Source organism: Dicentrarchus labrax, unplaced genomic scaffold (genome assembly GCF_905237075.1).
Source record: "Dicentrarchus labrax unplaced genomic scaffold, dlabrax2021, whole genome shotgun sequence".
In the NCBI taxonomy this organism is placed as follows: domain Eukaryota; kingdom Metazoa; phylum Chordata; class Actinopteri; family Moronidae; genus Dicentrarchus; species Dicentrarchus labrax.
In genome coordinates, this window is record NW_026136702.1 from 12,468,937 (window position 1) to 12,495,363 (window position 26,427).

At 40.2% G+C, this 26,427-nt stretch overlaps 2 protein-coding genes across 2 annotated transcripts in view; one reads left to right on the forward strand and one right to left on the reverse strand.

The window, feature by feature from the left end:
* Positions 1–14,873, reverse strand: part of lrmda (leucine rich melanocyte differentiation associated) — a 199,071-nt gene extending 184,198 nt beyond the window's left edge. The window contains exons 1-2 of the mRNA XM_051376457.1: positions 14,603–14,873; positions 13,579–13,679 (exon numbers count right to left, since the gene is read on the reverse strand). Coding sequence (XP_051232417.1) covers positions 13,579–13,679; positions 14,603–14,644 — 143 coding nt within the window. The 5' untranslated portion in view covers positions 14,645–14,873. The remainder of the gene's footprint in view (positions 1–13,578; positions 13,680–14,602) is intronic.
* Positions 14,874–21,922: 7,049 nt separating this feature from the next.
* Positions 21,923–24,818, forward strand: znf503 (zinc finger protein 503). The gene is made up of 2 exons (XM_051376340.1): positions 21,923–22,542; positions 22,922–24,818. The coding sequence occupies exons 1-2, from the start codon at positions 22,288–22,290 to the stop codon at positions 24,350–24,352; spliced, it is 1,686 nt and encodes a 561-aa protein (XP_051232300.1). The 5' UTR covers positions 21,923–22,287; the 3' UTR covers positions 24,353–24,818.
* The last annotated feature ends 1,609 nt before the right edge of the window (positions 24,819–26,427 follow it).

The window sequence follows — 26,427 nt, forward strand, 5'->3', positions numbered from 1 at the left end:
TGCATCACCAACACCCCATGAGAAATTTGGTCATACAAGCCTTTTCTCGCTTCCGGATATTCTTTTCAATTCTGGGTACCTCGAGCATCCTCCACTGGATCTACCACTTCAAAAACACACCTCATGAAAAAATCAGGAGGCCTGTCTGACATGTGTCCCTGTGCCCTGATGGCATGCCAACACCAAAGACCAGCATTGATTTTCTGTAACGCGGGGTCGGATTAGCCCTCTACAGGGATTAGCTGCCTGTGCAAGGCCTCAGGGTTCGCTATAAAACTAATAATTAATTTAAACAGCCGGGCCCATGGAAGGATACACTCACTACACGTTCCCAGTATGAGGGGGTGAGTATGAGTGACGGACTGTCTGGCGCTCCCTGAAAGGAACAGCTGTGTGTATATATAGGCCTACTGTATGTTCAGCTTGGTTCTGGTGATTACCTTTGTAGTTGCACCCGATGGCCACCATTACCCATTCATAAAAGTTTATGCTATAGATGAATATGTAGTGTTAATTAGAAGTATTTAACCATGTGTCTTGGTTTAATGACTTAAACTGTAACATAGCCTTATCATTCGCCAATAAAGATTGACAGGTAGGTGTTGCTCAAGCTGAAAAAAAACACAGGCTCATATTCACAACAAAAAGGTCATAAAGATACAGTATGGACTCAATAATAGCCATAAATGTCTGCAGAGCACAGCAACCATGCTGTTTCTGGTCAGGCTGTATGAGGACAACAGGAAGGATAATCAAACAGCAAACAAAACCGGCAGTTGTCTCTAGGCCATTAAAAACTCTTAAGGTGATTGTGTATCAGTACTGTTAACTATTAATTAAAGGTCCAGTGTGTAGGATTTAGTGGCATCTAGCCGTGTAGTTGCAGATCGCACTTCCCTCACTTCACCCTCCCCTTCCAAGTGGGAAGGAAAAATTACAGTGGCAGCAAAACACACAAACTACGCACACGGCCCTATCTATAGCCAGCGTTTGGTTTGTCCCTTCTGGGCTACTGTCAAGACATGGAAATTCAACAGGACGAACTCGATGGAAGACAGCTCTAGGCATCTGCCAATAGATCCTCCTAAATGTTAAACACTAGACTTTTATTTGATTTCATATAATATAATAATTTGTAGTCTCAATATGCAGGGAAGAAAAATGTATGAGGCAGTTACACTATATACTAGTCGGTAAGGTTTGCTAATGCTAGCAGTGCACCCTTTATGAGCCTCTGTTCTTTGTGTTTATGCTAACAATATGAGCTTACCTCTTCCTGTCTCAGTTGACATTGTTACATTGGAGTGGTAGAGTCAATGGCTGAAGAAGGATTACAAAACTGCTATTTAGCGGTCAGGGGAAAATGAATCACTGACAAGTCTTTGCATGTAAACTATTAAATAAGAATCGATACAGTATCACAAAAGATGATATCAGGATACTCAAGTGTTTGAATATTTTCGTACACCCATAATAAGAAGTGCTGGATTAGAAAATGTCCAACTAATAGGCTATAACCTATTGCTATCAAACATAGCAAAACACCTCTCCACAAAATAACACAGTTCCCCTTTGGTCAATCACACAACAGCTAAAAGATGTAGAACACAAAACATTCAGTGCGACTAAATTAGAACTCACTTTAAAAAGGACCTTAATATATAAAACCCGGGCAAAAATCTAGTTTAAACCAATCTGAAACGCCTGAATCTCTTTCTCTCATTTGAAGAACTGACATCTCCCCAAGTTCACTATTGTGGAACCCTTTCACCTGTAATGTCTTTTCCGGAAAAGAAAGAAGAACAGCAGCTGTCTTCTTGTTTTGATATACTAAAGCAATATTCTTTTGTGTTGTAAAGCAACCCGGGAGTTTTGTTTGTAATGGAAATGGTCTTGTTTGTTTACATTTGGTATGTTTATGTAACCAAAAATGCATGAATGAATGAATGTGAAAATAAATTGGTAATATTCACATTAAGAAGCCTATATGCATGTACATATCTTACACCATCCAAAAGCCTAAATCTGTGCAAATAAAAATGTCTTAGGACGGATGTGTGTTTTACTTGAAGTGAAACAAAAACAATGAAAACCATCACAAGCTGAAGCATTTTACTGCAGCCCTCTGTTATCCTCCCCCCCTCCTTTTACCCAGCTGCCAATAAGGGTTGCCATAGTCAGAGAAGGTAAAGGGATTTCTCCTTCTTTTCAAAAGACTTTGATCTGACTGACACACAAACGGCCCTCAGATCACAAGTCTACAGACCCTGTTGGGCCTCTCTGCCTGGTCTGCTTGTACATGTACACTTCGTCCCTATGAGGATTCCTTACCCTCCTCCCATTTCCCTTCGTCTTTCCTTTATCCCTTCTTCTTCCTCCTCCTCCTCCTCCTCTGCCTCCTCCTTCTACTCCTCTTCCTCTGCTGTTTGGTGTTTTGAAACATCTGAGTACAGACATGTTCTGAGCTTTGGAGCACCCAGGGGCCTGAGATCCAGACAGAGGGAGAAAATAAAGAAACTCTACAGTGCCCACGGTGCAAAAGCTATCTCACCATTACCACTGGGGAGAAAGTTTTAAACACCACCAAACGTCTGGACAGACAGAGAAGATCAGAAGACTGTTTGGTTTGTTGTTCACATAATCATACTGTCAGCTAATGGTGCAGTCGGCAGCTCACAGTGGAACCACTATGATGGGAGTCAGTGAATTTATCCTAATGGATAGACAGTGTTTTATGAGGGAAAACAGAGAATAAAAATACTGTACTACACAGACTGCTGGCCCCAAAATGGAAGGGTTCTTCCTTGTAGTTTTCCAGCACAGACGTGTCAGCAACATGGACATGAAACATGCCGTCACTGTTTCTTATCTCAATATGTCCCTGGGTGGAAAAGTGAGGCAACAGCTTACTGATGTCTTGCAGCCTGCCTGACCATTAAAACATATTTCCATGCTGATGGATGTCAGATGGAAAAAAAAAAACATAGCTTGCCCTTGATTTCTGAGCTCATTCCCAACTCCAGTTCTCTAAACTTATTCTTCATGCTTCGCAAATGGAACAAGCAAATGTAGACTATAAACAATTTAAAATAATAGAGGAAAGGGGAGAACAAGAGTGCAGTCGGGTGAGAGCGCAGGGGCTGTTATCTCCCACAAATCTTCCTGTCTGACCAATATCAAGTTCTTGGGATGGCGGCTTGGAAGGACAGTCAGTGGTTTTTATAAGTGAAAGCTGTGAAAGATGTGAGTAAGTTTATCTGAAATGGAAACAGGAAATGAGTTACAGCTGTGCTGAGAATGTGGCACAGCTGTCCAGGGCCAGAGATGGTTTAAGCATTCTACAGGAGTGTAAAGAAAAAAAAAAAAAAAGAAGTGGACTCACCCACGAAGGCTGTTAGGGGCGAGAAATTGCAGAGCAAGCAGATAAGATGGCCTCCGTGTACTGTAGTTTCAAGAATGGCAAACCCTGATTAAACCTGACTCAAATCATAGAGGTTAAAAGATTATTATATTAGTCCCCTTTCTTCAACAAGATGTAACAGCAAATTCTTTTTGTAATCGTGAGGCCTTCAAGAGCTGCTATCTCTAATAACAGCTTCCAACTGCATTTTATGGTCATAGGATTTATTCATCTACTGACAACATTTATCATGCAGCCCTCTTAAAAAATCATCCCCTAAAATTCAAAACATGGCAAAAACTGCAATCATCCTCTAAACTCTTGGCATGAATCACCCATGTATCTGTCTTCACTTTTCACCCCTGGGCCCTTTAGGAAAGACTGTGGGAGATTGAAAGCCATGAAGCGACCAAAACTGCCTAGACCATACCGAAGGAAGCTCCTTTGTTCCTCTTCCAAAAACAGGCTCTAAACCTTTTTTTTTCCTTTTTTCCATTTGGGACCCAGCCGAGGGAAGTAGAAGTATGGCTGCCCCTCTCCATGCTCTGTTCTAATATGTTCCATGCCTTCCAGTTGCTTACATCATCAATCTGGGAGATGGCTAAGTGTGATGGGGTGAACATAAACAGTGCTTGAGTTATGGACTAAAAGAGACACAGGTTGTGTCTCAAACATAAGTTGGCGCCCTCATCCCGTTTTTTTTTATGAGAAAACGCTTAGACGGAGAGGTCCTAATCGCTGGCGGGCATCCCAAATGACTTGTGCATGTGTTAGGTACTTTAAGATCAGTGCCCGCAGAGGGAGAGGGAGAGGGAGAAAAGGAAGCAGCTTTACAATATAGAAATTCACCCACATCATCAAGTTCAAGCAGCAAGCATGCTATTGACAGCTGAGTGCCAGTCCTAATCATCTCCCTTTTAATGCTTGCTTAAAAATGCACACCCTCATGTCAAAACCTGAGTACACATTAACGCTCCCCAAATCGTCTACTTACTAAATATGTCACTAATGAATTATAAATCGGACTTTTTCCCCCTCTCATATTTACATGGTGTTTCGGCAGAATTTGTGTAGTAGTTGTAAAGTATTTAATAAGTGTTTAAATATGTACGAGAGTCAAGATCTTAGCTAGTCTGTGCACTGTACAGTAGATGTTTACGCAATATCAAAAGGCTCTGCTATGTCTATCAAAATGAGTAAGACATATGGATGGTTTGTTTTTCACTTGCCAAAATAGAAAAGGGAGTATGTCCACTTGGGCCCCATCAGGTCAAATCATAAAGATCCATCACTGGCTTTGCACTCTGCTAAAACGCCAAGGAAACATATTGTAGATTTTAAGACCCTTTTTATTCAGCCAGACTGTGTACTAAAACTAATTGGATTTCTGTCAATGGAAAAAATATATCCCTGGGACAGCTTTGAACTCAATAGCTCTGACTATCCAACTGCACATGAGGGAGTGGGTCCTTGCCACATGCCAAGCACCAGGGAGGAAATTTAAATCGGTGGTCAACATAAAATATTAAAATAGCATGGTATCGAATTTTTGAAAAATGATGTCAGGGCTCATTATGGCCAGCCAGGCAGTGAATTAAGCTATATTTAGTGGGTGATAATTGAAATCATAGCTGTAGTCATTACCACTGACAAGTTTCTAAATAATACCCAATAAATCCCCTCTTTTTAGCAAGGTCCCCATGACAGCTGGCAGTGCTGAAAAATATAAAGTAGAGAAACAGAATCTCTTTTCCTTTCTTTCCTCTATCCCCCCGCCCCCCTAACTCCTCTCTCTCTCTCTCTCTCTTAGAGCCAATAAAATGTCAGCTTTTATTCTCCTCCTCCAAAGTGTTGGCTAGATGTCAGCAGACCCTTCTAAAGCTCTGCCACTGCAAGCTGAAGGCCTGTAAATCTCTATGTCAGTGGCACGCCATCCGTCTTGGGATATACAATAAAAAATGTGACGCAGTCATAAAAGGAATGGCATCACTGCCCAGTATATATAATGTGAACAAAAGGAACATAAAGATGTTCCATTCCATTCAGAATCCAAAACCACAAGATGGCCTTATATTGAAGAAGAGAGGAGGAATGCACTAGAAGGCTGATGGAAGCTCCTGACAGTGATTAACAGATGGTTCCCCTGCCATCAGTGGGCTTTTGTTGTATTTTAACAGAGAGATAAAGATTTATACTATATATGTAATACTGAGGGTAAAGGAACTGTGCAGCTGAAAGCCGATAGACAATAGCTGCTCGGCTGGCTGAAAGGATGAGGTTGACAATAATCTCTATTTTTATTGCCAACAAACGCCATGACAAGACCAAACCACCAACAATGAATTAATCCTACTCGCAGGTATTGCTTGTGTAGCCAAAGCCTGTTATATATATTACGTCTTCAGTTGTAACAAATGGGCTCGGGGCTGCAATGGACAGAGGGAAAGTCGAAAAATATTGAGAGCATTGTTGGTTTTTCGTTTGGAAGGAGATATCTACCATACAGATTTTGCGTCACACTAGAACAGAGAATTTGGTCAGTTTAATAAATATCTACACACACAAACCTCTACCAACTCTAGCAAGTTTATTTTTATTCTTGTTTGGCTGACACTCTCAACAACTGTCTCTTGAGATAATTGATGTATAACTCACTGCACACATGTACACTTCTGCAAAGTTGTGGGCAACATCAAGGACTGTTGCACAGTGCCACTAGAGTTTGTTGCCACGGTAATACATGCCACTTCCTTAAACAAGGCTGCAGGAGAAGCTTCAACATATTTCACCATACTTCTGCATTAGGAATCAGCAGAGTGGATGAGTGGGCCTTGATTATATGATTAACTCCACTTAGCCTATTCATTTAGCTGTCTTTGTTCTTACTGACGTCAAGGTTTATAATGCTGGATGTGGTGTGATGTACTGTCCTTTGTTAAAAGACAAGTTCTGTGGGTGTGAGCGATCAAGCATAAAACTGGAAATCAGAGCATCAAGACCTGCACTGATTATGTCAGGTGACTTGTTGGTCCTTTTTAAATTAGCGGCAGTCATGGGTTGAATTTGAGAGTATTTAATCCAAATGAGTTTGCTATGAATGCAGGTCTTTCAGCTGTGTATCAGAATATAACATGATATTTGTGAACTCTATTTCAGTGGGTAAAACACAATAAAATACTTTAATTTTCACTGAGAAGAATGGCGTGAGTTTACTAACTGAAGATATATTTTACAGTTTATCCTGTTAGGTAGTTTAGGCACAATATGTATAAAAAAAAATGTTTTTTTACTCATAGTCCAAATACAAGTAGAGTAAAAAGCAAGACTATATACATATACACATGAACAAGTCAAACAGTAGACTTAAACAAATGTTTGCCGCAGAGAATATTTACCGCATTTAATGAAATAAAGATACAAGGATAAAGTAGGCAGTTAATCTGCAATCTTCATCTGCGCTTCAGGCAAATTTATATTAAAGAAAACGAAGCTTAAGTAAAAGTACATTGTTGGACACAGAAAACACAAAAACAAAACATAATGAAGGCCACATTATTGCGGTTTGGTAGTGATTTGTGGGAGCGCTTTCAAACATACAAGTCGCCATTTTGCCCCCCAAAAAAAGAAAAACAGATTTTATCTTGCTTTTAGTTACACTGGAAGATTGTTGTCTTAATTGACTTAATGCGGCGAGAGGTTTTGTGTCAGATGCCTATACTCTAACCTTTTAAAAGATCTATCCAAAGACATTACAATTGAGACTGTCCAAATTGTCGAAAATATAATCTTATTTAAATTACTTGAACCATCACATACAATTTTGATAAATAGAACAAATTACTCTTTACTTCTCAGTGACTCGAGCTCTCTCTGTTGGCACTGTTTAAACTGTCTTCAACAGCGAGAAACGTATTTGCAGCAATCACATAAAAGAAAATTCTGATATAACCTCAAATTGGAGAGATGGGGGAACAAGACAAGCTATCCATTAAGCATAACATCCTTAGCTCCATGTCAACCCATCACTTTCCCAGGAGTAGTACATCATTTAAAAAAAAACCACCCCTATGAAAATTAAAAAGGTTGGAGTTTTTTTTCAAAACCCTAGAAGGATACAAAATATCAATGTCCTTCATATGGATAAGTTATTTCCTGCCAGACCTTGTCCCTCTCATCCATCTGGTTTAAATCTCTTAGGGCTGGGAGAGCTCTGCATCCTCCTTAATTTATGAGACACAGATCAGGTTATCCTAGAATATCGGGCCTAAACAGGCCTGATAGATCAGATATGGAATATATTTCCTCAGCAGGACAGAGTACGCCACCACTATTACCAGACACAGACACAGACACACACACACGCACACACACACTCCACGCTCCCAGTTAAGTGATTTGAGGACTTCATACTGCCAATGTTTCATATCCTCTCGTCCTAACTGACACTTTATCTGCATACCGGCATCTCTGAAGATTGAACACTTAGGCAAGACAATGACAGGCTCTCTTGCCGTTGTCACTTCTCATTCTAGGACCAGCCTAATGCCTCTTACTGGGCTTCAGCCAATAACAGTACCCCACCCTACACCCCTTCCTCCCCTGTACCATCAAACAACCAGAGTCTACCTAGCTTGGATAGAAAAGGAGCACTTGATGTCTATGACACTCATTTGTCAATTAGCAGCCCCCTTCTCGTGTTGACACACACCAACTTGAAAGACAGAGTGGTGCCTGTGACGAATTAAGAGAGACAGATGAGTGAGGCATGAGCGGCGGAGTAATACTATAATGTTCTTTAGATATGAATATAAAATGACACAGCTGACAGGCCATACAAGGTTTTATTTCATTTCTCAGTGTACCAGGCCTCCCTACTTTGTCTTCTTTGTTCTCTTTTCATCAGACCGCTTACATCTCATTTTGACAGCCGGGCGACATTTAGAGCACTTTCGTTTTAAAATGCGAGTTAGCATACTTGATTTGTCATTAAAATGCAAAACGCCTGCCATCACCAACATACCCTGGGTGAGCACATACCACCTCAGACACACAGACACACACATACTGTACATACACACACATATACACACATATACACACACAGGTAGCTGAGGTTCATCTGCAATGCAAAAGTCCAATATGGAGCCCTCTTTCTCACTGGCAAGCTGCATTTCAACTTAAAAGTCTAATGTTAGGAGCTTATCTGCTATACACTATTGTTAAAAGTATAAGTTGAACACCTATGTGATCAGAAATTGATTTCTAATCAAATGAATAATCAAGTTTGCCACCAAACTCCTTCAATCTCACTCCATTTGCAAAAGATTATTTTTAACATGTTCCTTCCACACTTATTTTTCCAGTATTTTGCCACGGTGTAGAACACAATGTAATTCAATAATAAAACAGTATCACAAACTATTACCACCAAATCGATCACAGAGCTCAGCTGAATCAACGCCTCTCTGACACAGTCACGACAAAAACTGAATATGCTGAAGGTGGAAATCATTGGAAGGCTATCGTACTGTAATAGTTTGTACAGGTGTTCAACTTTTTAAGCATCATATTTTAATAACGTTCTGATGTACATAGCATTTGTGCAACAGATAAGGTGATCTGTAAAAATACAGATCAACAGCAAGGCCACTTGGGAGAGCGCAGACCTCCACCAAGGACAATACTCCAGTTATATGCAAATCTGCAAGCACAAACACAACAAAAGTGGAAAACTATTTGTGTAACTGCCCTGTGATTCAGATCCGCTTCAAAATTTAATGGGTTCTTCCTTGGCCCATGCTATACCCTTCCACTAAGTTTCATGGTGTGGGACAGTTTGACAACTAAGAGGCAGACAGGAAATATATATAGAGAGCTATGACATACAGTAAAGGTCCTAAGCTGGAACTGAACCGGCGACGTTCCGGTTATGTGGCATGCACGGTAACCATTCGGCAACCAAGGCACGCCATAAAATTGGGCCAGTAGTTTTTCCGAAATCCTGCTGACAGACAAACAAACGGCGCCAAAAACATAAGCTCCTTGGCAGAGGTACTTGCAAATATTTGACAGTTGTTTGCAACATATTTTACATGCATTTTTACATTGCATGTGCAGTAATCAGTATCGTGTGTGTCAAGAGGACAAGTGATGGGCGGATCTAACTAGCTAAAACTCATCTAAGTAAAAGAGGCAGGCTTAACTTTCAGGTTAGGTTTAATTTTTCACAAACGCTGTCATTGCACAAATGTGATCTGTTCATCAAGATGCCATGTCAGAGAGAAAGGTCATCACTGTTCTAACAATGTTAGGATGTCTTCCTGTGACACACAGACATGTGTCCTCCCCAACACCCTCATGTGTCCAGGGCAGCCACACTGCATGTAACAGACGCAGGCACCCAAAGGGCACCCCAAGTCACAGAGCGGAATCGTGTCATGACAGCACATGCCCACTCACTGCATTGTGTACACACCTGACCTGGAACAAAGTGGAGGACACAACACTATCCAATCCCGTCCCGAGACAGAAATCTCACTGTGAGCCGTTCTCCTCAACACATTGATGAGACAGGCTGACACTGCAGCACACAGAGGGAGAGGTGTGGGTGTGACAGCCCGCTACCATAATTTCATCCTGCCATTACCTGCCCAGCCACTCACAGTTATGCTCACAGAGACAGATGCACAAACACTGCATGCAAGCAGTACACACACAAACATAAACATATGCGCAACACACACCAAAACACACAGGACTCAGTTAAAGGTGGTGCCAGTGCATTGCTTCTCACTGTGACTCATTGTCAGGTTGCCGGATGAGTGTTGTCAATTGAGCTGACAGAAATAAGCATATTAGCTACAACAAACTCTGGCAATGTCTCTCTCTCCATTTGAGTCAAGCAGCATGAAGAAGTGCATGATGCTGAAGGCAGTCCACCGAGATTCGCTTACATGTGCATCTGTTTACACCTGGTTTGCTGATGCTGACACTGAAACGAGGTCATGGTGTCAATAGACAAATGTCTCTACTATCTGACATTACATGTCAGATAGTAGAGACATTGTAGATTCCTGAATGTTGAGGCGAGGAGATAAATAATGATATAATATTGTGATGTACGCCTTAATATAATCTCTGATTTTGCACGGTGTAATATGCTGTCTTTGCTTGATGTTTGAGGGTCCATATCCAGCAAGTTACAGTTCCAGGTGAAAATCTAAATTACTGTATTGCCATACCACAAAATGGTCGCACTTATTTTATATGTGAATTAGGCCTGTCAAAATATCTACTTATTATTTAAAAATGTTACAAAATGTTTAGCCAAAACCATGCCAGAATAAACAGTTGCTATATTGCCTGTTAAGTAAGGAACTGAACTGAAGTCCATTTTATTTATTGTTTTGGTTGTGTGGTTTTATTTATGTTTAATAAATAGGATATTTTCATATTCTTTTGACATTCCAATTCCAATGTCTGAATATTCTTAGGAATTAAAAGTTAATTGCTTGTTGTGCTAATTGTGAAGCAGTATTTTTAAAACTGAATCCGCATGTTATAGATCAACTGCACTGGTGAAAACACATGGTGGTTTTGTAATTAAATGAAATCTTTTACACTTCAGTACCGACTGACATTACCATGGAAATGACTGGCTATTGGATATTGGCTGAAATTTCACTTTACATTTTTTGTTAAAGGAAAAGCTTTCCACCATTGATCTGAGTCAGGGGCCCTTTAGGTGCATTCTTGTGAGGATCAAAACTACTGAGGGGGTTGCCTTGCCTTAGTTAGAATATAATGTTATCACATGTTGAGCTGCTTATTGAATTTCACAGTTCCACCCACCCATGACCTCCCAGTGTTGTCATGTGAGCACCTACAGACACCAATCGCAACAGAAAACAAGTTGAAGAAGGAATAGTGGATAAAGAGGTCCAACCACACTATTAGGTCAGTAATATTTTTTAGCTATGGATATATATATATAGTGTTCACTGCTTACGTTGGAAGTTACTCTATCAAGACTCACTTGTGGGAATCAGCTTTAAAACATTTTTATAAACATCTGTAAAAGTATTTTCACAACATGCAGAAGGTTTAAAAAGTCAACAGGAGATGTACTTATGAAACAACTATCTCTTGAGACATGTTTTATGTTAGTTAGCTTTACAGGTTTTCAATGTCAACCCCTGTAACACACCGTCTATAGGAGAAAAAGATGAAGCACAGTAACAGATCACTTTGCCTGCTAGCAAACCATCAATCAATAGTCTACCGATATGAGCCCCAAATGGTTGGAGTACCACTTCATTACTTCTGCACTGCTTCTCTGCCCATACCACCCTTTGAAGTTTAGTAATGATATCTGACATGTGAGATTAGCCAAACTGAAAATTAATAATGAATTAGTAATATCTGAGCCATAAATATTTGATTCTAAACATCAAGTCCTTAATGTGACAGGTTCAAGAGAGAGAAACATAATGTCAGCCTTGATCTCCCTGAAAGCAACACACACAAGGGTTGTTTCAGTCAGATTTCATAAAGCTGTTTGCGAGACATAACCGGCTTTCCCTTCCTCTGAGGTAATGCCAAGACACTCGCCCGTCCAAGTATTTTCTACCATGCATAGCAGTCATGGCGTGATGGCTTTGTTCTGTGTAAAGAATAAAGATTTACTTGTACCTCTTCAGATTGTGTTTTTTTAAACTAGATTTGGGCAATTACACAAAAGTCGACCTGTTACTGCAAGTCAACAACGACATGGACACCGTGCTTACCATTAGCTGTTTGACAGTACATACAGGCTACAGCACTAATATGGTTACCTGTGTTAGTCACTTAAGGGGCTGATTACACTTGAAAAGTATGATGCTTTTGACCAAGGAAAAATAAAACATGTATATGTTTATTATTTGAATTGCAAAGCTTCAAGTAAACATTATCTCTGCACACCTGAATGTGTGACGTGTGTGTCGGAAGGCAGCATGACTTAAAGTGATAACTCACCTGTATCATCTTCCTAAAAGCTGTTAAATATATTTGTAACACTAGCTATCAACATGACCATCAATAGGTATATGAACAAGTATTGCAAGAGCACCTTAGATGCTAGGTCAATTATCCAATGAAAGGATCAGTGACCACACTTTTGTGACGACGGTCAAAAATCTAAACAACACAAAACCAGAAAAAAGCAAACATTTAAAATTATTAATCTAAACTGCCATTGCAGGTGTTCCTCTCACTTGTTCCTTGCCATAATATTTATGCCTATTCATGCAATTTGATTTATCAGCGTATAGGTTCGATTAACGAAGAGCAGCCGTCAAACTTAACAATCCTAGTAACAATATAGCACCTTTACAACCTTAACCTTATGTAAAGGTGAGCCCCATTCTAAGAAAAACTGTGTGCACACACCATGAATACAGTTAATATTTCGTCAGTAAGTAATAGGTTGTATCTTTTCTGGGAATAATGTTTTTCTGTTTCACATTTGCAGTGCCTTGCTCACAGGCACGTCAACAATGGGTTCATCCATTCATTTATCCACTAACCCAAACAGATTTTTCCAGCTGGTCTGAACACTGTGTCCAAATGATTGATTTTGCAATACGACACAATGTCAATCAGTTAAATTGAGGACTACACATCTCCAGCACAGACAAATGCCTCAAGACAACAATTTTCAACAAAAAATTGCCTCTATTCAGACACCTTCATGGCCTGACAATCATGGAAAGGGTTCAGAAACAAAAGCACCTCATAACCATCATCTCCCTTCTTTTACTTGCCAGATCAACTACGCTAGTCCTGCTGTTGAAATGGCAGCCCCCTCCGAAGCGGCTGCCATGAGGTGTTCCTTCATGTCCTGACAGAGGAATCTTTTCTTCTATTTGCCCCTGAATTAGCATGTCACATTTATCGATCGCGCCTTTTATCCTGCCCCAGCGTGGCATCAGCCCAGCTCTAACGCTCATTCAGCTCTTTGATGTTCTGATGACACTCTGACCACCTCTAGACAGAGGGCACAAATTCAATTGCACCTGATGTAAAGATGCATGTCTACCAATAACAGACTGAGATAGGGACAGACAGGCAGACAGAGAGACAGCCAGCATATGCATCCAGGTGATTACATGTTTGTAGTGTGTGCATCTGTCATCTACCTGAGCTGATTGAAGCTCAGATCCAGCCTTCTTGCAAATTTGCCATATCTGTCTCCAAGGAAGTCTGGAATGTTCTTGCAGTCATGTCCGATGTAGGAAATCTTTAAGAATTAAACAAAGAAAAAAACAGAGAGGTAGCTTAAGTATCTATAATACAATATGAGCAAAGCAATGCAATATGGTTTCAGAATACTCCACCTCTAAAACAATAATGATTGGGGACCACCATTGGAATTAATTTTGTATGATACAGGATGCTGCATAATGCAGCAGTTCGACACTACAGTAAGGACGTTTCACTGTTAACACCCAAAGGAGTTGATACCACAGTGTAGACATAGTCTGACACTAAGTATTAACAATAAAATATACTTAGAGTATCAGAAATAAAAGTATTCATTACGCAGAATGGCCTCAGAATAATAATTACCAGATTATAATTATTATATATATATAATATATATACTATTTATGAATAAGTGTCTTTAAGTTGCAGTTTGTAAAGATAGAGCTAAATTCAACTACTTTATATAAGGCTGTGTATCTACAATGAAAATGATCATAATCATAATTTATGCATTGATTTTATTTAGTATAAATAAACTAAAGCTCAGATAAATGCAGCCTATGGGAGTAAATAGCACAACATGTGCCATGTAGTAAATGAAAATACTCAAGCAGAGTACCACTGTACAGTATTTGAGTAAATGTACTTGGTTACATTCCAACACTGGCCATGCTAATAATTTAGCAAAAATAGAATAGTTTTATCTTTGCTTCCCAGTGCTTTCCAACGTATACTGCTGCAACCAGGAGGCATTGTTTTCTCCAGTTGTAGGAGGAACTACAAAACTGAAAGTCATGACTGTTACGTTAGCTGCAATGTGTCACATGACACCGGTGATGTCGAAGAAATAAACACAACATGTAAACATTCAGCACCGGTAAACTCAAACACTTTTTTTTTTTAAAAGACAGTCACATATTATGTAGGTCACAGAAACAGTCCGCAAAACAAACTTACTTGAGTCCCATTCAACGCGACCAACGACTCGTTGTGTGCCATAACTTTCTCTTGAGGTTGACAGCCCGGCGACTGTGCTTCTTAGATAAGCTTTCTGAGTTGATATCCAAAGTCCTGAGCACGTAAGAAGCCCGCTGTTTTCAACTTTAAATTGTGACGTTAATGTTTGTGGATGAAGCCCGACTACTTTGGAGAGCTTCTGGCGCTTTCCAATTGACATTACAGTTTCCGCGTGCCGTTTCAATCAGCTGACCTGCTGTTGTGCGGAAGCACGCGGACACAGTGTTGCTGATACAGTCTGAGGTACAATCTCAGGGCTGAGGGTCAGGCTTGTGCTGGCTGTGTCATGGTGAAAAACACTGTAGTAGATTTCCCCTTACATGTGTTTCATTAAATAAACTGGTTAAAACACCTTTTTTTTTTGTAACAAACAATTCCCAGCCAGATAATGAGCACCTGTTGAGAAGCATATAATACATTTGTTTTCAATGAATAGGCTATTGGCTACCACAGGACTACACAGGAGAGGTTATAGCCTACATATCTCACATTATTTCCCATCATCTCCCATAAAAAGTCCATTAAACTAAATTCAACACAATTCCATTTTAACCACCGGTATGTTAGCTTAAGGAGCTACTTTAGCTCTGTTAGGTTAATAGACAACTTTTTATCGCTGTTTATCTGCCAAATACATTCATTTTCATTCATAATTTGTCTTGTAAACCCAAAACACAACCTGTTGCTTGGAAATAATTACAATAAAGTATATACACTGATCAGCCATAACATTATGAGCACTGACCATTATACCCACCTGTCAGTGGGTGGGGTAGGCTATATCAGGCAGCAGGTGAACATTTTGTCCACAAAGTTGATTTGTTAGCAGCAGGAAAAAATTGGTCAGTGTGAGGATTTGAGCGACTTTGATAAGGGCTAAATTTTGATGGCTGGACGACTGGGTCAGAGCATCTCCAAAACTGCAGCTCTTGTGGGGTGTTCCTGGTCTGCAGTGGTCAGTACCTATCAAAAGTGGTCCAAGGAAGGAAAAGAGGTGAACCGGTGACAGGGTCATGGATCGGACCACACGGGCCAGCCATAGTTCACCCCGGGCATCAATGAGCCTTGGCCACCCAACAGACGAGCTACTGTAGCTCAAACTGCTGAAAAAGTTAATGCTGGTTCTGATAGAAAGGTGTCAGAACACATCAGTTTGTTGCGTAAAGGGGCTGCATAACATTATGACCACCAGGGTGCCCAGATGGTCATAATGTTATGGCTGATCTCCCTTTGGTGTGGCTTGTCAACTCATATTCCACTAATACCCCCCAGTGCCAGCTAACACTGTGTTTGCTGTCCCCTGTGTCTAAACTAAGTTCTCTTCAAAGCCTCTGTTGACACATATTAAAAGATCACATTTCTCACTTTCCCTAACCAGCAATGACATTTTGGTTTTATTTGCTCAATCAAAAAAAAATAAAAAATAGACATAGACATAGTTACTAAAAATATATGTCATGTTAATGTGTTTTGTTTAATATCTTCCAGTGCTGTGAGCATAACAAACAAAACTTAATTCACCTCCATTGCATAAGGAGGTCAGAGAAACAGAAGCTATATTATCACTTACCTGTCAGAGTAGATGAGATATGTTTTTGTTTTTTTGTTGTTGGCTATGGTGGGAGTTATGCTTTTTGTAATTTAGATTAACTTAAAATACTGAAAATTATATTTTTAAAAGAAAATGCGGTATGTGTCTTTTCCCCATGAAATACAGGGGGGCAGCTTTACTCAAGTAGACAACAAGTAGTGCTACTTCCATTGCAGAGTAAATGGAATTAGTTACTTTCCATGGTAAACAATGGAGCAAAACAGGCTACTGTCTTGGGGCCTGAGGAGAACCATTAATTCCAATTTGTTTGCATTTGAATTTGCACCAATAAAGTAAATTAACTAGGTCCTGCATTACGCTTTGTGTTGTGGTCTTGTAGAGGGGCGTTGTGTCAAAAAATAGATTTAAGTTATTGTCATATATGATGGTGTACAAAAAAGTTGGGGCCAGGAGGTATTCCAGTAGGTGTGCAGGCTGGTTTGTGAGTCTGTGGGCAAATAATAAAGGTAATAATAATCTTGGTCTTCTGTGACCACAACACAAAACCAATAAATGCAATAGTTTTGGTTTTAATGTTAAAATGCTATGGTCTAAGAGTAAGTCATCTGCAAATGTCAAATGGAAGCAAGAGCAAAACCCTTACTCTATACAGTAAATAAGTGCTAAGTTTGGGAGTGTGACATAAAAGGAATACAAAATTAAATAGCAGAATACAGAATAGAAACACAAACTGTACTTTACATGGTAGAAGACACTTGTAGGAGTGGTATGAGCTTTGCCCTTGGCTTGAATACTCCTTTGCACAATAATGATTTTATGTCACTACAGTGCAGAGGCAACAGGTAGCTTTAACCTATTTTAATATAGTCCACCAGCTGATGGAAACCTTGCAACTACTGCAGGTAAACTTTAAATGCACTGGTATTGACCTCTTGATATTATTAATAATATGAGTATGTTACTTATATTTTTCATTTTAAACCATCCCTGAACCCAGTCACATTTTGTTTGTGGCATTGCTGGCTTGTAAAATAAGCTACTTGTACAACAGTATGTGTTCTCCACAGGAAATAATGATGACTTCTCATATTATGTTAAAAGCTTGTGCTTGGATTTAAAGAGTCAAACATACTTAAAGATACAGCATCAGTTTGAATATTTAAAATATTCAGTTTGCAATCCAACTTGTGTCTTGGTCAAGTTCTGGGATTAAATGTTAGACTGGGTTTTTGGGTGCAATCTTGGCATGGATGTTCATTTTGTTAATAATTACATGTATAATTATGTAAAAGACATGATCCTAAATGACCCAATTTCAAATTATGTATCTCTAAATTCTGATAAATATAATGAATAAATATATAGTGGCACTGGGTGATCATTAAATTGCTTATATGGGTCTTAGAACAATTGCAAGAATGTAACTGAAATATTATCTCATCTATTTGACTCTTTCTTATTTTTCTATTTCAGATTTTGACCCTTCTGCCACAGAATATCCATAATATAACAATAATAATAATGCATGAAATGTCTGCCACCTGAACTTATAGATAAGACTATATTATTACTTAATAACTAAAGTTTAGACTCATTCATTATTTTGTATGTGCCCTGAGAGCATGCATGCAAGCAGCCTAACATTAAAGCAGCCTACCTCACTGCTATGTGTATCCTTCTCTAACTGAAGCAGAGCGAATGAGTGAAAGTGGCGCTTTGTTGAAGTATGTGTGTGTGTGGGGGGGGGGCAACACTACTTATTTTAGGGGTCACAGTGGCACCCAATTGAAAGAAAAATGACAAAGTTTGAGTCTGAGGAGCCCACATTGTGCCTGTGCGTCTGTGTATGGTGTGTGACGTCACGCGGGACCTCCCATACGCGGAAAAGCCTCACTTTCTTCCTGCTGCCCGCCCGGAGAGAGAGAGAGAGAGAGAGAGAGAGAGAGAGAGAGAGAGAGAGAGAGAGAGAGTCCGCATGGCTTCAATCGTCACTGTGCTCTTGCGGTGCTTCACATTTGACAGAATGCAATGTTTGGTGTGTTTGCTTAAAGCAAAAGTGTTCCGTTTAGACTGAAGGACTACTTAATGTTGTTACAGTGTTATTTTTTTTATTTTTTTATCCTTTTACCTCTCTGTCGTTTTACATCGGAGCTTAGTAGGCAGTGATTCCAGGTAATGTCGTGTCACGGACTTTCCTGTAAACCTGTCCTTCCTCCTTGGAGTTTTAGAGAAAAAAATATCTTTTCTACTTCATGCATGCGTTTTAATGGGTTTTATACTCTCCTTCTACAGCCTGTATCTTCTTTTACTGTTGCTGCTATTTGGAGATTATGTGCGCCTCCTTAAAAGAAAGCACAGGCTTTAAGGTTGTGGCTGGAATATCGCCTTTAAGTCATTTATAGAGTGAAAACGGACTGATATAAAATAATAATAATAACTTGAAGTTTATGAAGAGCTCCAAAACTGTCTGAGAATAAGAAAAAAGAGCACTTTTTAAATTATATATATAACTGAGATTTTACTGTACAGTTGGGGGGAAAGTTGTTTAATTGTGTATTTTCTATTTTTATGCGAGTGTACATATAAATCAAGATTGAAATGTGTTCTTCCTGCCTCTCATGGCAAGAAGTCGGCCCAGCACATAGCTCACAGTAATCCTGCAAGTCCAACATATTTCCTCTCGAGATGTAAATAGTTGTATTTGCATGCGGAGAGTGATTCATAAACATGTCAGGGTTATGAAATATATGGGGATATTAAAACTTTCTATTTAAATATCATGAATTATGGTCGCAAAAATGTGTTCCCATTTAAGGGGAATGCCGAGTATTTTGGTGTCTGGTGCAGAAGCCCATTCGTCATACGGACAATAAAGAGGGTTTTCGCCTGACAGTGAAAATTTATGGTTGCCCTTCTTTGCCCTAATAACTCACATATTGTGTCACGGACTGACAGCCCTCGCAGAAAACAGCAAGCCTGTTATCAATCACACATCTTTGCATATTGTGAAACGTCCCCCCTCCCTTTTTTGCTGCCAGACAAAAACACTAAAAACATTTGAAAGAATAGAGCTGCGTTCAATTTGACTCCCCCCCACCCCCCCACCCTTTCTTTCAAACTCACCCATTAAAATTGAGAAGAACTGTTGGCCTAATTTGGAGTTGTGGGTTATTTATATTACACATGATCTCAAAATTATGACTTATGTGTTCACAGAGAAGACAATTATTGCTTGTTTTTTATTTATTCATACAGTTTACAAAGCTGTGATGCAGACCAGTGTTAGGCCTATAAACTGAAGCACTGTTTTTCAACTGTTAGCTGGGGGGAAAAATGGCTTTCACCTCTAGAGTCAAAAAAAGTAAAGTTTTATTTCTAAATTGTTGCTGTAGATTCTACTTTTTTACCTTGTGGATAATATTTCTGTTTCATTTTATTTTATCCACTGTACCCTGCACCCTGAATTACATTTGCGGCGGATTATGAACTGAAATACATAGGGTATAGGTTGTTGGTTTATTTATTTATTTATTTTTTAACCCTCCCAAAAAACATATTTTGCCCCTTGACTGTCCACTCCGGGCTTTCTTGCTCTCCAAGTTGACCTGTCAAGCAGATTACCACAGAAAGAGATTAATGGCAGAGGCGGGTTGCAATAATAATCGTTTTGTTTGATGTGACAACTTTGATAGGCGTTGATTTACTTACAAACTGATAGGCTTTTAATTGAGCGCCTCCATCCCGATTGAGATGAAAGGAAAACCGCATTGAAAAGCTGCCCGATTGCCCTGGAGCCTCAATACTGATTAGCCATCTCAGCGGTGAATAGTTCAAGGCATTTTAAACTCCTTTTCTCAACGGCCTGACAGACCATTTCTCTTCTTTTCTTTTCTCCCTGTCCGCTTTTTCTAACCTCTTAAAGAAAATAAATCATTTTCATTGTATGTAAATAAAATCGAGCTGACATCAATATAAAATGTCTGGATTTTCCTTTTTGTTCCCCGTCTTTGTTATTCTTGTTGCAGATGACAGTGTGCCCGAGGCAGATGACAGGTTTTAACAACACAATAGCAGATGCGTTTAGCCCAAATGGACAGGGCTCTGTTTTGAGAGAGCGTGGTGGCTCACTGGCTTGTTGCACATTAAGGCTATCATTTTTTTTTTTTTTTTGAATGAGTGTTTACTCTTGCATATTGTTTAGACCTAACTCATTGCGCAGGGATAGGAAACATTGTATTGTAAATATTTGCAAATGATTAATTTGTCCCTTTTCACGTTCTATTTTTTTTAATCATGTGATAACTTTTTTATTTTAGCTTGTTTTTTTTTGTATTTTTCCATTTGTTAACTACACTCATTTTTTTTTTTTTTTCGTGGCAACGATGTTTTCCCCAAGGCTTCTTGTTAACACCATAATCGGCCGATTATAGCAAAAGCACTTCAGCACCTGAAAGCAGTAACAGCTTTTTCCACAGAACATGTGAGCCGGACTGTCTGCAAGTCGTTAAAGTTTCATCATGTGTGCCACCTCCGAGGTGTTTGATGAAGAACTCCAAAAGTTGCAGACTTTATTTATTTTTGCTGAATAGCCGACGGAGTGGATATGTTGCTTAGCTTCTGCCACTTACCCCCCCCACACACACACATTGCCTGGACTGGGAATGCCGGCTTATTTTGGCGACGCATCTAAATAAAAAAAAAAATTAAATCTTTACTCGAGAATCGATTTATTTCCCGTGAAAAGTTGGTGTCTCTTGCAGACTGTCTCTCTCCCCATTTGTTCTTTTCCCGCAGTCACACTGGCATGTAATCAGCCACAATAGCTGACATAAATCAAGCAGTGGATTGACAGCGTCTGACAAATAACTGATTGATTGCGGTGGAGCAGAATTGACACTTGACGGAGGGGTGGAGATAGAAATAGAAGGGCGGTGTATATTATACTGAAAACATGTGACATTCACATCCCTCCATCACTACATTGGTCTATTCCTGTCAACGCTTGTCTGTTTAGGGAATTCAAGCTGAAGTGGTTGGTTTTATGTTTGCCAGTGGAAAAAAAGTCTCAGTAGGTGGACGCGCGTAATGTGCGCACACTTTGTGCGTCTCTCGGGAAACAGGCCGTTTGAGAATAACAAATAAAACACTTGTTTAGGCGACGGCATATCAGAACAAGATATTTTCACTTATAAACTTTATGAATGAGTATCTTCGTAGCTATTTTAATTGCAACCAAGTAGTGGAAAGGTCGGCCATGTGTGTCAGTTTCCACAGAAAGCACCAATCGTGCCATAATGACTTAAAGTCGGTTAATTCTGAACTAAGAAGAAAATAAATGTGCTGTTATTGATAAAGATATCATTTAACTCTACCAAGCAAATAAGGTAGGGTATAGGCTGGGTACGGTTTGATTTAACGACCAATCACAAAACCAAATGGAACCTTTCATATTAGACTAAAATATGAGTAAATATTTATAAAGTAAGTGAGTAAATGATGTTTTATTATTGGAACAGTGGCGAAATTGTTCATCCATTGTATTATCCACATACTATTCTGCACCCTGGCGTGCATGGAGCCCGTAGCCTCGCACCTTAAACAGCGCAAGCGTTCACAAGAACCAAAATATTGCAGCCTGTCTCCTCCCCCGAGCTGTCGAAATAGAGGCGCTTACAAAGAGGAGAACGTCACATCCCCTTGACCCTCCAATCACCTCAGGGTCCCATTTGATTGGAAGGCGGCAAAGGCTTTAATCTCGGACTAATTCAGCTGCTTTTGAAGTGAAAATTTCTACCAGTTCGTACTTCGGGAGTACAGAGCGAGGACCTGCAGACAGACGCACACAAGGCGCAGCGCTCATGGTGCAAGACGCAGCCACGGATCTGCGATAACCTCGCACAGTCTCCTTCCATCCGCCGCGCCTCGCTCCTTCACTACCAGGATTACATATTATTGAAGCATTTTACGATTATTTTTCTTCCCCCCCAACCCCGAGAGAGAGGCTCGATGCTCTTTTGATTTTCTTAATGAATCTGACGAAAGAATCGCCGTTTTATTTCCTGACTATTGGGACATGATCACGTCGCCCTCGGTGTCTGCCCTGAAAAATAGTGATATTTGTGTAGCCTGGGAAAGCAGCAGTTCTCGGAATAGCAGCTCAGCGAGCATCAACAAGCCTTTTCTCCACTCCGCACCACCGTCTGATCCACTACGGCAAGCGAACCGACTTCCCATCAAGGTTTTGAAAATGCTTACCGCACGGTCGGGACACATTTTGCACCCGGAGTATCTGCAGCCTTTGCCTTCTACCCCGGTCAGTCCTATAGAGGTAAGAAGATTTTGAATACTTAATATCAGTGTAAATACAGTGTTAGGTATTATAGTTTTCGGTGCTTCGTGTGACAACGGTTTGGGAGCCTATTGTTGTTATCTCGGAATATATCCCGTCAGACTGTGATCCCCGATGTTTAAAACTGGTATGTGTTGTATAAAATCTCCCATCATGTTTGTTGTGTTCAACACGATTATAGTTTTGTTCACGTAAGAGTCGTGCGTAATTACTACATATACATTTCCGTTTGGACATGTCAGTGGAAATCTCCGTTTAACGGCTTATTCTGGTGCCGTACATTTTGTAATCATAAAGGAAAGCAGCCGGTGTGCGTTTAAATAGTATTTATCAACATCTATTTCATCTTTTTTTGCAGCTAGATGCCAAGAAAAGTCCGCTTGCTCTGCTGGCGCAGACCTGCTCTCAGATCGGCAAACCGGACCCACCACCCTCCTCCAAATTATCCTCCGTAACATCAAATGGATCTAGTGAGAAGGAATCTAAATCCGGTCCTTTGAAATTGAGTGACATCGGTGTGGATGACAAATCTAGCTTCAAACCTTATTCTAAACCTTCAGATAAGAAGGACTCGTCTTCGGGCGTCTCGAGCGGAGAGAAGTCTGGTTTCCGAGTGCCGAGCGCCACCTGCCAGCCGTTTACGCCTCGGACAGGCAGCCCACACTCCAGCACGTCAGCCTCCCCAATGCCATCCGAGGGGAAATGTGGGGATAGGGATGAAAAGAAAGAGTCTGATTGTAATAAAAATGGCACTACGGACGGCTCTGGCACCACTAGCCACAGCAGGATAAGCGTGAGTTGTGGTGGAATTAACGTGGAGGTCAACCAGCACCAGGAGACGACGCCTGGCACTAAAACCTCCTCCTCCTCGGAGTCCCCATCTGTAACTTCTGTATCCTCCGCATCCGTTCTCGGGTCAGGACTTGTGGCGCCGGTTTCTCCTTACAAACCGGGGCAGACAGTTTTTCCTTTGCCTCCTGCTGGTATGACCTACCCAGGTAGCTTGGCTGGGGCCTATGCTGGTTACCCGCAACACTTCCTGCCCCACGGAGGGAGCTTGGTAAACGCACAGCTGGCTAGTTCACTGGGCTGCAGTAAGGCTGGATCCAGCCCTTTGGCTGGGGCTTCTCCACCGTCCATAATGTCAGCCAGCCTGTGCAGAGACCCTTACTGCCTCAGTTACCATTGTGCCAGTCACTTAGCGGGCGCAGCCAGTGCTTCCTGCACGCATGAGTCTGCAGCTGCAGCGGCCGCTAACGCCCTCAAATCCAGCTACCCGTTAATGTACCCGACACACCCCATGCATGGCGTTCACTCCTCGGCGCCATCATTCAGCGGACACCCCCTGTACCCATACGGTTTCATGCTCCCCAACGACCCTCTCCCCCACGTTTGTAATTGGGTGTCGGCAAATGGACCGTGCGACAAGCGTTTCTCCAGCTCAGAAGAGCTCCTGAATCACCTGAGGACACACACTGCTTTTACTGGGGCAGAGAAGTTGATATCTGGTTATCCCGGGTCTTCATCACTGGCCAGCGCTGCAGCAGCGGCCATGGCCTGCCATATGCACATGCCACCGTCAGGAGCCCCCGGGAGCCCCGGAACTTTGGCTCTAAGGAGCCCGCATCACGCGTTAGGACTCAGCAGCCGCTACCATCCCTACTCCAAAAGTCCCCTGCCAACCCCTGGTGCCCCTGTTCCAGTCCCCGCTGCCACCGGCCCCTACTACTCCCCTTATGCACTGTATGGCCAGAGACTCACCACAGCGTCAGCGCTTGGATACCAGTGAGGAAAGAATGACATTGAAAAGTTTATAGTACTAAGAATGCAAATATAAAGACTTTTATATTAACAGCGCTAAACTTATGGGCGGGAACCGTGGACTTCAACTGTATTTATTTATATGTCGGCTTAAAAGCAGGCGATAATAGCTGCAAATGGAAAATATTTGAGCAACTCAAAAAGTGCATTATGTTGAAACTGAACTCTATAGGTAAAGTGAAAACACACACGTTAGAGTACTAATTAAAGTAGGGGTCTTTATTTCGTTGTTCATTTGAAATTGCTATGATTGTATTTGTTCTTATTTAATGTCTCATTGAGAAGAAAATAATTTACATGCATGTTTGTTTCTTAAATTTCAGAAATTGTCCACATTTTAAATTGCCGTTATTTTTCAGGTGTACACCTTGGAAAGAGAATTGGTATTTTTTTGTATGTATTCTGGAAAAAATAAGAAACAATTCTGTTCCATATCTCCGTGTGCCTCATTTTCTGAAGTATTAACATTGTTCAGTTTAAAATAACAGTTCGATTTGTATTCCACTGGCAGTTTTCAAAATCGGCCTGTTAAAATTTATGGGGTGAAGAAAATCTCATTTGATCATTTCCGTGACACACAGGCCTATAGATTTTCCCGGCTGTCATAATTTTTTTTTAAAAAAACAATTCATTTCTGTCTTTTTGACTATTTGCTGATATATTGTGCATCTTTTCTTTCTTTCCTTTTCTCTCTTTGTTTTATTTCCATCATATTAGTTTATATGCCAAAATAACTGAGAAGCTTTAAACGTTTACTTTTATCAGAGCACACGTTTTATAAAGTTTAAATTAAAAGCAACCTGAATGAGAGGAGGGAATTGGTTTTGTGTGTGTGAGTGAGTGAGAGAGGGAGGAAGTGTGTGTGTGTGTGTGTGTGTGTGTGTGTGTGTGTGTGTGTGTGTGTACAAAGTTAAACGGGCTTTATAAAATGTATTTGTATGAAAGAATTTAGTTTGCTGGTGGGGGAATTTTATCAATAAGTTGTTTGAGAAGGGGCTTTTTTTTTCTTCTTCCAGGTGTTGTAGACTTACTCGCTACTTTACCTGCGTAAAAAGTAACATTAATGAAATACGCCAGGGAAAAAAAAGGAAAAAAAAGTTGGACAAGGACATTTTTCTGTTATTTTTTAAAATCATGAGCACAGCTATGTAACATAAATTGCAAAATTAAAAAAAATATATATGTCTAGAAAAAAAAAAATCAATTTCACAACCTTAAGAGAAAGACGGACGGTGACTCGAATAATTTGCTGCCTTTCAGGTTTAATGCACTAGAAATTTTACAAGCGTCTTTGACTGTCTTTTTTTTTAATTTATGATACAGCTGTGGGCTAAGAGAAAGACTGATGCTCCACCAGGGTGATATTTCGACGTGGAGGCCATTAACTGGTTTATATTTTGATTGGATGATCATTAAGAGGATGCTACTATTTGATTTGCATTTGATAATCTCATCCACCTGTAAATCTAATGTACACAGCACTAAATTTGTTATTAAAAAACATTTGACTTGTGCAAAGTTGTGGGATTTTCATGCAGGTACAAACACTCACAAACGGCCGGAATTCGCAAAGACTTGGCGCACAATGATTGCGCCATTAAAAAAAATTAAAAAAATAATTACAAATATTATCCCACATAAACTTTTTAAAATGTACTATTATGTCGTTTTTTTCTATTTCTTTTGCCCTTCATAACGGAAATCCACAGGCATCGTAACAGCTGATTTTGTTAAGCAAACCCAGCTGCATTTCTGAGCTCTATAGTATTTTTTATATATAGAAAACTTTACAGATCAAAAGGTGCATGAGTAGATAATTGAGTTCACACAGCCACAATGAATTACCCATAGAGCGTCCATAGTGTGTGGTTTTAAAGCAACACAGCAATAAAAAAAGGCCCATATATTTTGCATGTATATATGCAAACTATATGCCATCATTGACTCTGAACAACTTTCAGTTCTTTTGGACATAGTGTTGACGCAGCTGTGTTACAGTTATTATTTTTTATTTAGAATACATCCTCAGCTATGCTGTCCCTC